At 44.8% G+C, this 12,672-nt stretch overlaps 1 protein-coding gene across 1 annotated transcript; it reads right to left on the bottom strand.

The window, feature by feature from the left end:
• Positions 1-5,745: 5,745 nt before the first annotated feature.
• psmb1 (proteasome 20S subunit beta 1) lies at positions 5,746-12,376 on the bottom strand. Its single transcript, XM_007911445.2, has 6 exons — positions 12,267-12,376; positions 9,421-9,528; positions 8,507-8,588; positions 8,158-8,287; positions 6,837-6,943; positions 5,746-6,078 (listed from the first exon to the last, which is right to left on the bottom strand). Exons 1-6 carry the CDS (start codon positions 12,344-12,346, stop codon positions 5,893-5,895), a joined length of 693 nt encoding a protein of 230 aa, XP_007909636.1. The 5' UTR covers positions 12,347-12,376; the 3' UTR covers positions 5,746-5,892.
• Between the last annotated feature and the right edge of the window lie 296 nt (positions 12,377-12,672).

Here is a 12,672-nt window from a genome sequence, read left to right as displayed (position 1 = left end):
CCTTTGTTTTATCGTGAGAAGTGAAAATGGCTGACTTCTGAGTCACGGGCAGTTTCACATTCACAGGAAGTGACATTGAGGGCAACCTAATGTTCTGGAAGCCGACCATTTTTAGTGCAAATAGTTGGGTGTAATGCAGGAAGCGAACACAGCCGAAACTTAGTCCACGCCTTCGTCACCTCTCGCCTCGACTACTCCAATGCCTTCCTCACCAATCTCCCTAACTCCTCTAACCCCAAACTACAAATGATTCTCACCCACACTAAACTCCGTAAGCCCATCGCACCAGTCCTCAACAGGCTCCACTGGCGCCCTATCACAGAATGGATTGATTTCAAAGTCCCTGCACTTGTCTGCAAATGCCTTCACGTCCTGGCATCTTCTTTCCTTTCTGACCTCTCTCCCCACTCCACTGCCCAAGCCTCTGCGTTGGCCAGCTCTGGCCTTCTCTATGTCCCTCACCCCTTCCACTCAACCATCAGTGGCGATGCTTTCAGCCACTACGCCCCAAAGCTTTGGAACGCTCTCTGACAATGCCTTCCGTTTTGCCCCCGACTTCTCTTCATTTAGATCACGACTGAAGACCTTCCTCTTCAACCGTGTTTACCTCCTCTCTCTCCCCACAGCTCGGCTTCAGCCTCCAAGACGCTGCCCTATGTGAAGGGCACTATATACTACTAATAATCCTTGCATTTGATATAGCGCTGTATCACACCTTCGAGACGTCTCAAATCGCTTCACAGAATATACTGTAAAGTGAATTGACTGTATTTTTGAGGGCGAAACGCAAGTTGTTGTTGAAGCAAGCAGACTAACTGTGTTTCAGTGCACGAAGCAGGGTTCTCAGTGAAGTGTGTTATAGCATGGCTTCACGGTATTCAATACACTATGTGGATGCCAACTTTCAATGCACTACATGTTGCACAGGTGTTTTTTGTGTTGAAGTCGCTATAAGCATTTCTTCTGCTCTTCTCAGTCCAAGCTTCCAGCCGGCACTGAACTGGAATATTTTGTAACACTGCTAAATTGACCAAGTGCAAGCACGCATTTGTCAGATATTTTAGTACTGATGTTCATGTGATTTTCTAAGTAGAGACGCTCAAAGATTAAATCTTTCAATAAATTGCAAAAGGACTTTGCCAATCCTATTGTAATGTGCAGCTGCCTCGTTTCTGGTGTGAGTGCTCCATCTGGTGGATGATAAGTATGGCACACATTGAGATCACTTGGGCAATGCACCAGTCCAGTCCATTCCTATGGCATTTGTGAAACACAGTCAACACGAATGTGATCCATAAAATGTTCAATATCCAGTGGAAGAAATATGTTCAACTTTGCTTTGTGTGTGTGTGGGGGGGGGGGGGGGGGGGTAGGGGTATTTAATCCTTGGCTAAAATGGAAGAGGAGGAGATATTGAAATGGGGGAGATGAACCCTGTGCCAGGTGTGGAGAGCGGAGATCTATTTTTTATGAAAAAGCACTACTATGCTGTGCTCAGCCGCTGGCACAGTAACAGAGCAGCTGTTATAATCAAAACAATGTTCATGAAAGGGTTCATTCTGATGGGAGAAGAGCCCCAAAACACTTCAGTACAGTTTGATCCCACTGATTACACTGTATCCAAAGCACCGGAGGCTGGTCTGCGATATTTCTTGTGTACAGACATTCCTGCCAAATGGAAAACAGCAGTGCCTGAGCCAGATCTTGGAAGATAAAGCATCATTTACATCATGGATAGAGTGCCAGTTTTGTGCTTTGGCACCTCTGCCACCGTTGTTAACATCTGCACCAACACTGAAGCCAAATTGCTAAAATATAATAATAATCCTTGCATTTGATATAGCACCTTACCTCATCATTGAGACGTCTCAAAGCACTTCATAGAATATACCATAAAGTGACTGACTGTATATTTTGGGAGGCGAAACATATATTAAAGACTTACAAATGGAGTGAATTCCACCTGGGTCTGCATTTTTAGATTTTTTTTGTTTGCTTTGCCATCTCAGATTGTGGAAATTTTGGACTATTCTTAAACTGAGTGGTATTTCTCCCGTTTATATTAACATCATCCTTACCTTTCGTATAATGGTTTTCACAATATTGTAAAATGGACTGACGAGGTGTTTTGTGGGCAAACATGGCAGCCAATTTGCACGCAGCAATGTCCCACAAACAGCCATGAAGCAAATGAATTGATGGCCAGGATAGGACACTGGGAGAGGTTTTTTCAAGACCTGCGGAAACTTGGCTTCAAGATTACCGTTAAAAATTGGAAGAATTGTCCAAAGGTTGCATGATCTAAAAGAAAAAAGTCTTAAGTCCAGATCCAGGTGGAATATCAGCCCCTAAAACTCATATCTGTATGTTCTCAAAATTGTCCCAGGGAGGGATCACCAACATCCAATACCATCTGTTACCTTTCTTTCCTGCAGAGTATTACTGTATCATTCAAAATCCAAAAGAACAGTTGTGAAAAGTCCTATCTTTCTTTCTGTCAGAAGATAACATCTTACATAATCAGTACAACTGCCTTGTAATTTAGGATAGCCAGGACAGTGCAACAATAAGGAATGCCATTAGAAATTCCTAATTTGAGTTAGCAGACGGGCATTACACTGACACATGGGAACTCTGCTCTGAAAGTAGAATGCAATCGAGTGGTGATCTCATAAGTCGCAACCAGCGCCAAAAGACATTTAGTTTTTAATGTCTTTGAGAGAAAGACACATGACTTTCAAAAATAATGGTTGAACGAGTACCTAATAGATCTTGATCATTTGGGTGTAGTTTTGAGTCGAGTGCAGAACATCGATGTTTGGGCGGCTGGGTATTTGACACGTAAGAAAATCCATCACCTTGTTTAAGAGTATCCAAACCAGACTTGAGAGTTCCAAATATGAATGCAATTTGTCAATTATGTATGTAACTGTCTCTGTGTCTGGAGTGCAATGCACACTCTCTCCCCACCTCCTCGCCCCCCCACAGATGGACACATACCTAATTCTAGAATATTAGGCGCAGGTTGTCAACAGCCAAGACTTGGGAACTGCAGAGTGTGTGTTGGGGTCCTGCTGGAGTCTAAGCAGCTAAAACCACGTAGCTTGTCATTGATATTGCTGTTTGGCAAGCCTTCCGCTACTTGTCCAGCTAGGACCACCCTACCCATTAAGGTTTGGGTTTGCAGGGTAAACAGAAGCTGATTGTTAAGAATCCCAGCTCCCAGTATCTAATCTACCCCTCCAAGTCCCGCTCCCAATTTAAGCTGCCTGGCCTGAAATCAACAGTGCCTTGGAGTATTGCAGATCACCACAACTCATCATGCAGACTATCAGGAGTGTCAAAGAGGATCAGCTCTGCTTTAATATTCCAATACTATTCACGTAATCTTGGAGCCAGTTCAGTCAAAGGAGCTCACAAGCCTGCCTTCTGTTCCCCCCATCCCCCCAGACACCTCATCCACCCACAACTGCTCCAATTCCATGTCCCACTCCCTTGCCTAAGGGTAATCTCTAGTTGGTCAAGGAGCAAGCAATGACAATAAAAAGGAGTGAATGACCATCTTATCTGAGCCTCTCGTGATCAGGAAAAACTGAGAGGCTAAATGTTACAATAGTACAACAACAAAATTAAGTTTGTATAGGGCCTTTCAGTACAGACTTTAAAGGCCAAAGGAAGGATCATAAATCAGTGGTATTTCAATCTTGCACAAATAAACTTTATAAGGCTCCAAGATGTTGAGGGGAAAACATTTGTTTTGGCCCGAAGGAGAAAACTGATTAAAATGGATGATCATCTGGCCTTGGAGGACTGTGAATCTGTCTTAGTGTCTTTGTAGAGCTAGTTCAGCTTCTGGGAAACTTCACTTGCATTCTCCACCCAAGGATATTTCTATACACGATGCTCATCTTATCAACTTCAAAGGATTGAAGGACTGAGTGGACCTCCTGGGATCTGAACCGAGAACCTTTCACTACATAGCATATCTGACATTCCCAGGATGGTAAGAATCCAGGTCAAAGGCAGCTAGACAGGTTTCAAAGCAAAGACCAGTTTTAGACTCTTGGGAGTTGTACCATCATCTCCAAGAAAATACAACTTGGTCAATATTTACAGACCACTTTATTGTTATTCCAAAGTGATGGCTGGATGTAAATCCCTTGAAAGGTTAGAAACATATTCAAATGGCATCATCCTCTTTTGAACTTCAGTGGAAAGGTAAAAATAAAAATGACATTTGAATGCTCAATACTGTACAGTCAACAACTTGCATTTATAATAGTCCTCTTCACATAAGATTACTTATCGGATCGTTTTACACCAGGATCAGACATTGACCAAAGGAGACGGGAAGAGATAACAATTTGGTAAAATAGTCTTGAAAATTTGGTGCTACAGCATATGTGGTGGGGGTGGTATGGTGGGTAGTATGGAGAGTTTGGGATTAGCTTAATCATATGGATAGTGGAGCTAAATCAGTGGAATTGCAAATAATACAGCCCTTGCATTTGATATAGCACCTTATCACGTCATTGAGACATCTCAATGCTTCACAGAATGTACTGTAAAGTGAATTGACTGTGGATTTTGTGGGCGAAACGTGGCAGCAAATTGTGCACAGAATTATCCCACCAACAGTCATGGAATCAGTGACACAATTACTATTATCAAATATTTTTAAGGGATCGTTACCCCCAGAAAGCAATCCACCAATCGACTGAGTTTCTACTTACTGCTGGGTAAACTGAGGAGTGTGGATTAAGGAAACTTGCCTACATTTTTGCACCGCAAGGGAATATTAAGTGGAGTCACTGTGTATTTTGTGGGTGAAAACACAGAAGCCAGTATATATATAAATTATCTATATATAAATTATATATATATAAATTATATATAATATATATTATATATAGGCAGTCAACATAGAGGGAAATCAGAAAAATAGTTGTCAATCATTCTACAACATATTTAATAAAAGTACAACTTTTTTTGAATGAAATCATACCAAAATACATTAAAACATTGCTGTGATCAATTGATAAATCCACATATATTCCTGCATTACAGGATCTACAAATTTGATTTATAGCCTAGTTTTTTTACAAATCTGACTCGAAAATAACATCTATATTTATAGGAAGCCACTGTGAATGAAATAACCTCAGTAAAATTAGCATGTAATTATATCTTTGACTACACTTCTTCCTTGGAAAGGACAATCCTTTTATAGTGCTCCAGACGTGAAAGGCACTATTCAAATGCAATTTTGTTGTTGTTGTCAAGAAACAAGGCAGCTATGACAATAAGTGAAAAGTTCCAGTAACCTCCAGCAAAAGGTTAGGTCACAAAAGGCACAAGCGTGCAGTGAAGAAGTTGAGAACAGGAATTCTAAATCTGCAAAACAATATCAGAACTGGGTGGTAGCCATCAGACCTAGTCTTCAATGACAAAGCGCTCTGGTGACCAATACTCAAATATAGGGAGGCCAATGTTTGTTTGACCTCTACTCACAGACACAATGAATGTTGAAACACGACCTAGACTGCAGTTACCCAAACTTCCTGCTGCACAATCATCAGGCTAAAGACGAACATCGCAACTTACCCAAGTCTCAAGTCAAATGTAAAAATGTGTAATACATAAAAATATTCAAGAATATTTTTTCAAAACTTTACACGAAACGAAATGCCTGGAATCACAGGGCTGTTTTAAGTATTTTCCTAGAAATATAAAGAGGAAACAAGCTTACTTATGTGAGATTTTATTTTTCAGTATTGTACATCAAATGGTAGAAAAGGAAATGCTGGCCTGGTACACTCGCAAGCATCATTATAACCGACTATTCCACATTAACAATTGGACTGCCACAGTTCGCAAATATTTCAACATGATTTAATCTTTGCGAAGAGGGAACACATCCTCTCTGGTGCCATCTTTTGTTATGGTGCAGATCTTCAGAGAATCACCAGTGTAAATGTCTCTCTCAGCTGCAGAGATGAAAACATCTTTTATTAGCTGGGTTGCCTCTTCCAGTGAGAGTTCTTCACGTTTCACATTCTGCATGTTCTTGTATCCAATCTGGTAACAACACAAAACATTAATGTTTCCTCCAAACAATCGAAGTATGCAGCTGACAGTTTTGTCAAGCAAATTAATAGCACTAAAATGACAAATTTTGAAGCTCACATTATTAAATAACAATTATTGAAATAGTGCCACAAGTTCAGGTTTCTAAAGACGGTTTTCCATTTTCCAGAGAATACAAATAAACCTATTTAATAAAGGAATATTTAGCAAGTAAAGCAAAGTAAATTAATAAATGGATTCTAGTTGCAACACTTGAAAATGTGATTTAATGCACACTTGCAACTTCTAGTTGTGAATTATCAGAAGCCATCTAATATGTATTATTGTTTTATTAGCAGAAATAAGATTAAATGTGATAAAATAAATGCTCCTTAAATGTTACAAAACATATTCAATTGTGAACCTATGCAACTTATACTGTTAATTTGACTCTGCTGAAAGCTATAAAATGCATGTTTTATTTGTAATTCAAATAGCCTAAGGTTAACCCATTACTTGGGCTTCAGAATAGCTGAAACTGAAAATTTCAAATTAAAAATGCACATTGGGTTTAAATAAATGTACGAAGTATTAACGTCATTAAAAGTTACCCCTCACTTTACTCTTTGCAAACACAGGTCAAATAAAGTGGGTTAAGCTTAGGATGCTCTTCTCCCTCTATTCTATCAAGTTGTCAAAACAAAGAACATCAATACCAATGCTCAATCCATCACTTCTTCATTTTGGGAATCACCAGTAAAGTGCAGTACCTGGTTATCTAGAAGTGGCTGCAGCATTGCACTTGCTGAGCCTCCAGCTTTGTAAGTATCTCTCTGATAGGATCCAACAGGGTCAAAACTGTATACCGCACCCTTCCCTGCATTTGAAAGTGATCAACCATTAATTAGGTATTTATTCATTCATTCTTCTAAGCATCTGCTAATCCACTTTTTACATAATGTACATACAGAAGGAATAAGAATAATTCTTGCATTTGATATAGCGCCTTATTACATCGTTGAGGTGTCTCAAAGCGCTTCACAAGCAAAGTGAATTGACTTGTGTAACCTGAGGGAGAAACATGGCAGCTAATTACACACAAGTGTCCCACGCATAGTCGTGGGTTTTTAATAATGATAATACTGTAAATATTTAACCACTTACTCTTTTCTTTTCAGTCAGCCAACAACAACAAAAAATTACATTTACTTAGCACATTTCACATCAGGAGGACGTCGTCCCAAGGTACTGGACAATCAGGGATCCTCACCCGAGCTGGTGGTCAACAAGGAAGATCTTGAGCAGGCCTTGAAGGAGGCAAAGGAGGGTGGGGGGGGGGGCGAGGCAGAAGGACTCCAGGATGGAGTTCCAGAGGTTGGGGGCAGAAAGGCTGAAGGCCAGACTGTCAATGGTTGCAGCGAGCAGGGCAGGGAGGTGGAGCAGGCTAGTGCCCACTGAGTGGAGAGAGCAGACAGGCTAGTAATGTTTTTGTGACCAACATATCTATGAGGAAAAAAGAAAAAGCAAAATACTGCAGATGCTGGAAATCTGAAATAAAAAGAGGTCACTAGGAATACACAGCAGGTCAGGCAGCATCTATGGAAAGAAGAAAATTAGTTAACGTTTCAGGTCGATGAGCTTTTGTCAGAACTCAGATATTTGACCTTTCTGACGAAAGATCACACACCTGAAACGTTAACTCATTTTCCTCTCCATAGATGCTGCCTGACCTGCTGCTTGTTCCTATATTTATGAGGGAATTTGATGCATACATGAGGGAAGAGAGAATTGAGGAGTATAAAGAAGGATGGAGGCTAATGAGGAGGATGAACACCAACACAGACTAGTTGAAACGAATGGTCTCTTTCCATACTGTAATGTTCTACCTAATTCTATGAAAATAACCTTAAAATCATACAAATTAAACTTAAAACTTCCATCTTTGACCCACAGTTTTGTTCGAGTACCCTGAAATACTTGAACTATGCATGAATTCATTGGTACACCAATGTGCAGTCCTTAATTTAGTGTTGAGTATTTGCAAAAGAAAAACCAGTACGATACAATCACCATTTAAATATTTTTACTCACCATGTTCATCTAGTCCACCAATAATGTTGTACACATAGTAGGGGAAAAAACGACGAGAGTACAAAATTGTAGAGAGCATCGCTGCTATTGCCCCACTTGTCATTGTCTTGTTGTTCGAATGTTTATACATCTATAATATACCAGAAACACCAAAACAGATCTAAATATAAATCTTGCACAACTTTACAACGCCAAAACAAAACTGCATCAGCGTCAACAAACAAATAGTTAAGAAAAAGGAACACAGATCTTCAATCTTATTACATAACCATCAATTACTGTATACCCTGAGTTACAGCCAATCGTAATTCAAGTCTAGTTAAGTACATTTAAATATTATCGATATTACCTTTAGCCTTGCATCAATGATTTTTGTGAGTGTAAGGCAGTCTCCGTGGAAACCACTACATCCAAGCACTGTTTCGTTTGTTCTAAAAGTACAATATTGAGTAAATTTTAGTTACCTGAAATCATATCAGAGGAATCCATCAATAATAACCCTTGCATTTGATATAGCGCCTTATCACATCTTCGAGATGTTTCAAAGCGCTTCACAGAATATACTGTAAAGTGAATTTACTGTATTTTTGTGGGCAAAATTATCAGTATGTACTGTAATCCATTAATGTTTAGCCTCAAACAAGACATTAAAATACTCAGATTCAAAGCAAAATAATTAATTAAATGATTTACAAGAGATCTGACCATGCGACACGGACAAGCTTCAGTAACTTACTGACCTGATGGGACTGTATTACTGTCATGTAGCTGAATTGTCATCTGGGTTAATAAACTATCTAGCTTCTAAGCACAGTAACATTAAGCACTATAACAGGGCACAGTTGATTTACCACTTCTGCATCTGCCAAGCATGCACACAAACAGCCAGCTTCAAAACACCAGCGTGGTATTCCCATGCTACAAAATGACTAAGTTCCTTGGTCCTCAGGCTACCAGTCACCACTTCCTGCACACATGTAATCTATGCATGTAATCTAATGACCACAATCGGGTCATTTTTTTTGCACATGAAATGCCAGTCAGGATTCTGAAGCAAACCAGCCATCTTTCTAAATAATCATTACAATTTTCTGTGCATATACTGGATTTTTTTGGTAAGTAAATATCATGGTCCACATCCCAATACTTAAAGGGAATCCACGCTGTTACAAGATTCTACTATTATTTTATACAACCAGGTACATTTCTTCCAATATCTTCAAATATTACTTACATGTATGATACTACACTTTCTAAACTTACAGTTTATAACATTTAGGTGAATCCCGGCTGTGAATGGAGTAGCCTTCACTCAGTCGTGTATCTGAAGCAACAATGCAAAAGTCGTCCCCAGCCAAGGCCAGCACAGTTCTTGAGTAAAGGAAAACACAATTTCAAGGTTAAATATTCAACCAAATAAGACCGCAAATAATACTTTAAAAAAAGCAACTTATTTTATTTAGTAGTCTTCCAAATTTACTGTGTAAACTAAAAACGAGTTTAATAATGTAGCTATTTTTAATAGTTTATCTAGTTATTTGTTCAGGTGGCACATGGTATGGTGGCACATCCTTATTAAGGATTCTCATTAAAATTAAACCTCTGTGAAAACAGAGGTGATACCCCTGCGATCAATTTGTCCTCAGGGGAGGAAAATAAAGAGTACATTACCTTTCATTTTTTTATGAACACAATTTTTAAGATAAAGCGTTTTGAACAATTAACATCATCAAATGATCAGCGAACACCTTGCGACATTGATCAGAAACCCCACTTAAAGTATTCAGTCGCGCTCGCCTGCAGCCGGACCCCATTTCCCAGAAGGCACATGGCGCAATGCGAGATGCTGTTCCTGCCCTCACCCACCACCTGCACACATGGATCTTCCAACAGGGATCCATGGATAACTACCTGGAATGATTGATTTTCCCCTCCATAACCCAAGAACACTAACAAACATAGAATGTACAACATGGAAAGAGGCCTCTCGGCATAACCTGTCCATAACCAATGTTTATACTCAACACAAGTCTCTGCCCATTCCTTTACTCCCTCCCATTCACGTCTATTCCCTTTTCCCTCATATGAAGGTTTAGGTTCCTCTTGAATGTATCTACACTGTCTGATTCAATCACCACTTCTGGCAGCGAGTTCCACAGTCTCACTGCCCTCTGCGTGAAGTAGTTCCTCCTAAATTCTTTTTGATCCCCAGTCACTATCTTATATCTGTGTCTCCTGGTTTTGGAATCCGCAACCAGTGGAAGCAGCCTACTTACATTAACCTTATTGAACCATTTATAAACCTCTGTTAAGTCCCTCCTTACCCTTCTCTTCTCTAGGCACGAAAGGCCTAACCTTGCACTCTACCCTGATAGCAGTAACCTGCCAGCCCTGGTATATCTTCACTATAGTGCGGAGACCAGAATTGGACAAACACCAAATGTGGTCTAACCAAGTGTGTGTGTGTGTTTTTTTTTACATTCAACAACACCTCCTCACTTTTATATTCTATCCCTCTGGATATAAAGCCCAAAATTGTGCATCCCACACATTCGTAGCCGTTCGATCACCAGCGTCCTTAAACTGATAAATGTAGCAATCCTGACCGTTGCATTTGATCCGTAGCTTTAATACATCACAGACGTCGGGGAAAAAAAAAGGTTTCACAGGATTTTGCTGCAAAAGTGTAGCAGTGACTGCCAGTGCGGTCACAGGGGTCGGGAATTTGGAAACAAAACACGGAAAACCATGGATTATCTTTGGATCAAAGCGATGAGCGTCTCCGCCGGTCTCAGTAAGTGATACCCATGATGTCAGTGGAGGATCAACCAGTGACCCTCACCCCCCCCTCGGTCTCCCCTCCCCGGTCTCCCCCTCCCCCCCCCCCCTCCCGCCGCTGCATCTCACACTGCAGACTGAACGTTATAAAGGGGGAGGGGGGAGATTCCCGCTAACAACCCTTACAATAGGCGAGGCCTGTCGGCGGGCGGGTTGGGGCGGGAAGCGCCTCTCGGCTTTGAGAGGGAGCCGAGGCCGCGCTGTCCCGGGGCCCGGGGGCCGAGGCCGCGCTGTCCCGGGGCCGGGGCCCGGGGCCGCGCTGTCCCGGGGCCCGGGGCCGAGGCCGCGCTGTCCCGGACCCGGGGGCCGAGGCCGCGCTGTCCCGGACCCGGGGGCCGAGGCCGCGCTGTCCCGGGGCCCGGGGCCGAGCTGTCCCGGGGCCGGGGGCCGAGGCCGCGCTGTCCCGGGGCCCGGGGCCGAGCTGTCCCGGGGCCGGGGCCGAGGCCGCGCTGTCCCGGGGCCGGGAGCCGAGGCCGCGCTGTCCCGGACCCGGGGGCCGAGGCCGCGCTGTCCCGGACCCGGGGGCCGAGGCCGCGCTGTCCCGGGGCCCGGGGCCGAGCTGTCCCGGGGCCGGGGCCGAGGCCGCGCTGTCCCGGGGCCGGGGGCCGAGGCCGCGGTGTCCCGGGGCCGGGGGGCCGAGGCCGCGCTGTCCCGGGGCCGGGGCCCGGGGGCCGAGGCCGCGCTGTCCCGGGGCCGGGGCCCGGGGGCCGAGGCCGCGCTGTCCGGGGCCCGGGGGCCGAGGCCGCGCTGTCCCGGGGCCGAGGCCGCGCTGTCCCGGGGCCCGGGGGCCGAGGCCGCGCTGTCCCGGGGCCCGGGGGCCGAGGCCGCGCTGTCCCGGGGCCGGGAGCCGGGGGCCGAGGCCGCGCTGTCCCGGGGCCGGGAGCCGGGGGCCGAGGCCGCGCTGTCCCGGGGCCCGGGGGCCGAGGCCGCGCTGTCCCGGGGCCGGGGGCCGAGGCCGCGCTGTCCCGGGGCCGGGAGCCGGGGGCCGAGGCCGCGCTGTCCCGGGGCCGAGGCCGCGCTGTCCCGGGGCCGGGAGCCGGGGGCCGAGGCCGCGCTGTCCCGGGGCCGGGAGCCGGGGGCCGAGGCCGCGCTGTCCCGGGGCCGAGGCCGCCGCCGCTCACACAAACCGCCGCGTCATGTCGGCCGGAGCCGAGAGCGAAAGTGAAAGTCCTGCCCGCAGCTCGTCCCCGACCCGGGGCCCGGCCCGGCCACACCCCGCCCCCCGGTACAGCTTCACCGAGTGTCCGAGGCTGAGTTGGGCGACCACTCACCCTCCATTGAAGGCGTAGGGCGAGAAGCGATGCTGTACGGGGCCGCTCAGCGCCTCCATCTTGTCTGCTTCCAGCCGCATCGAGCTGCGCAGGCGCAATGCGCAGGCGCCTCCATCCGGTCACCCGTCACCGCCGCCTCAATACGCATGCGCGGCGGTGTCGCCCCCAGAACACTGATTGATACACCGCATCTCGATAATAATAATAATAATAATAATAATAATCCTTGCATTTGATATAGCGCTTTTCACGTCGGGAGGACGTCCCAAAGCGCTTCACAGAACACACTGTAAAGTGATTTGACTGTATATTTGTGGGCGAACGCGGCAGCCAATTGCACACAGCAATGTCCTACAAACAGTCGTAGATTGATGGGATGGGATGGTCCCATGTGGACAAGCAGTGA

Source organism: Callorhinchus milii, unplaced genomic scaffold, assembly GCF_018977255.1.
Source record: "Callorhinchus milii isolate IMCB2004 unplaced genomic scaffold, IMCB_Cmil_1.0 Scaffold3, whole genome shotgun sequence".
NCBI lineage: Eukaryota > Metazoa > Chordata > Chondrichthyes > Chimaeriformes > Callorhinchidae > Callorhinchus > Callorhinchus milii.
This window is presented reverse-complemented; position numbering and strand designations above follow the sequence as displayed.

Bases quoted from the DNA above. Each gene is read 5' to 3' on its own strand.
- psmb1 (XM_007911445.2), bottom strand. From the start codon at position 12,346: ATGCGGCTGGAAGCAGACAAGATGGAGGCGCTGAGCGGCCCCGTACAG. The intron at 9,529-12,266 runs GTGAGTGGTCGC...CCTTTACTCAAG, and splicing joins CCCTACGCCTTCAATGGAGG to AACTGTGCTGGCCTTGGCTG. The intron at 6,079-6,836 runs GTACTGCACTTT...TGTTGTTACCAG, and splicing joins AGCCACTTCTAGATAACCAG to ATTGGATACAAGAACATGCA.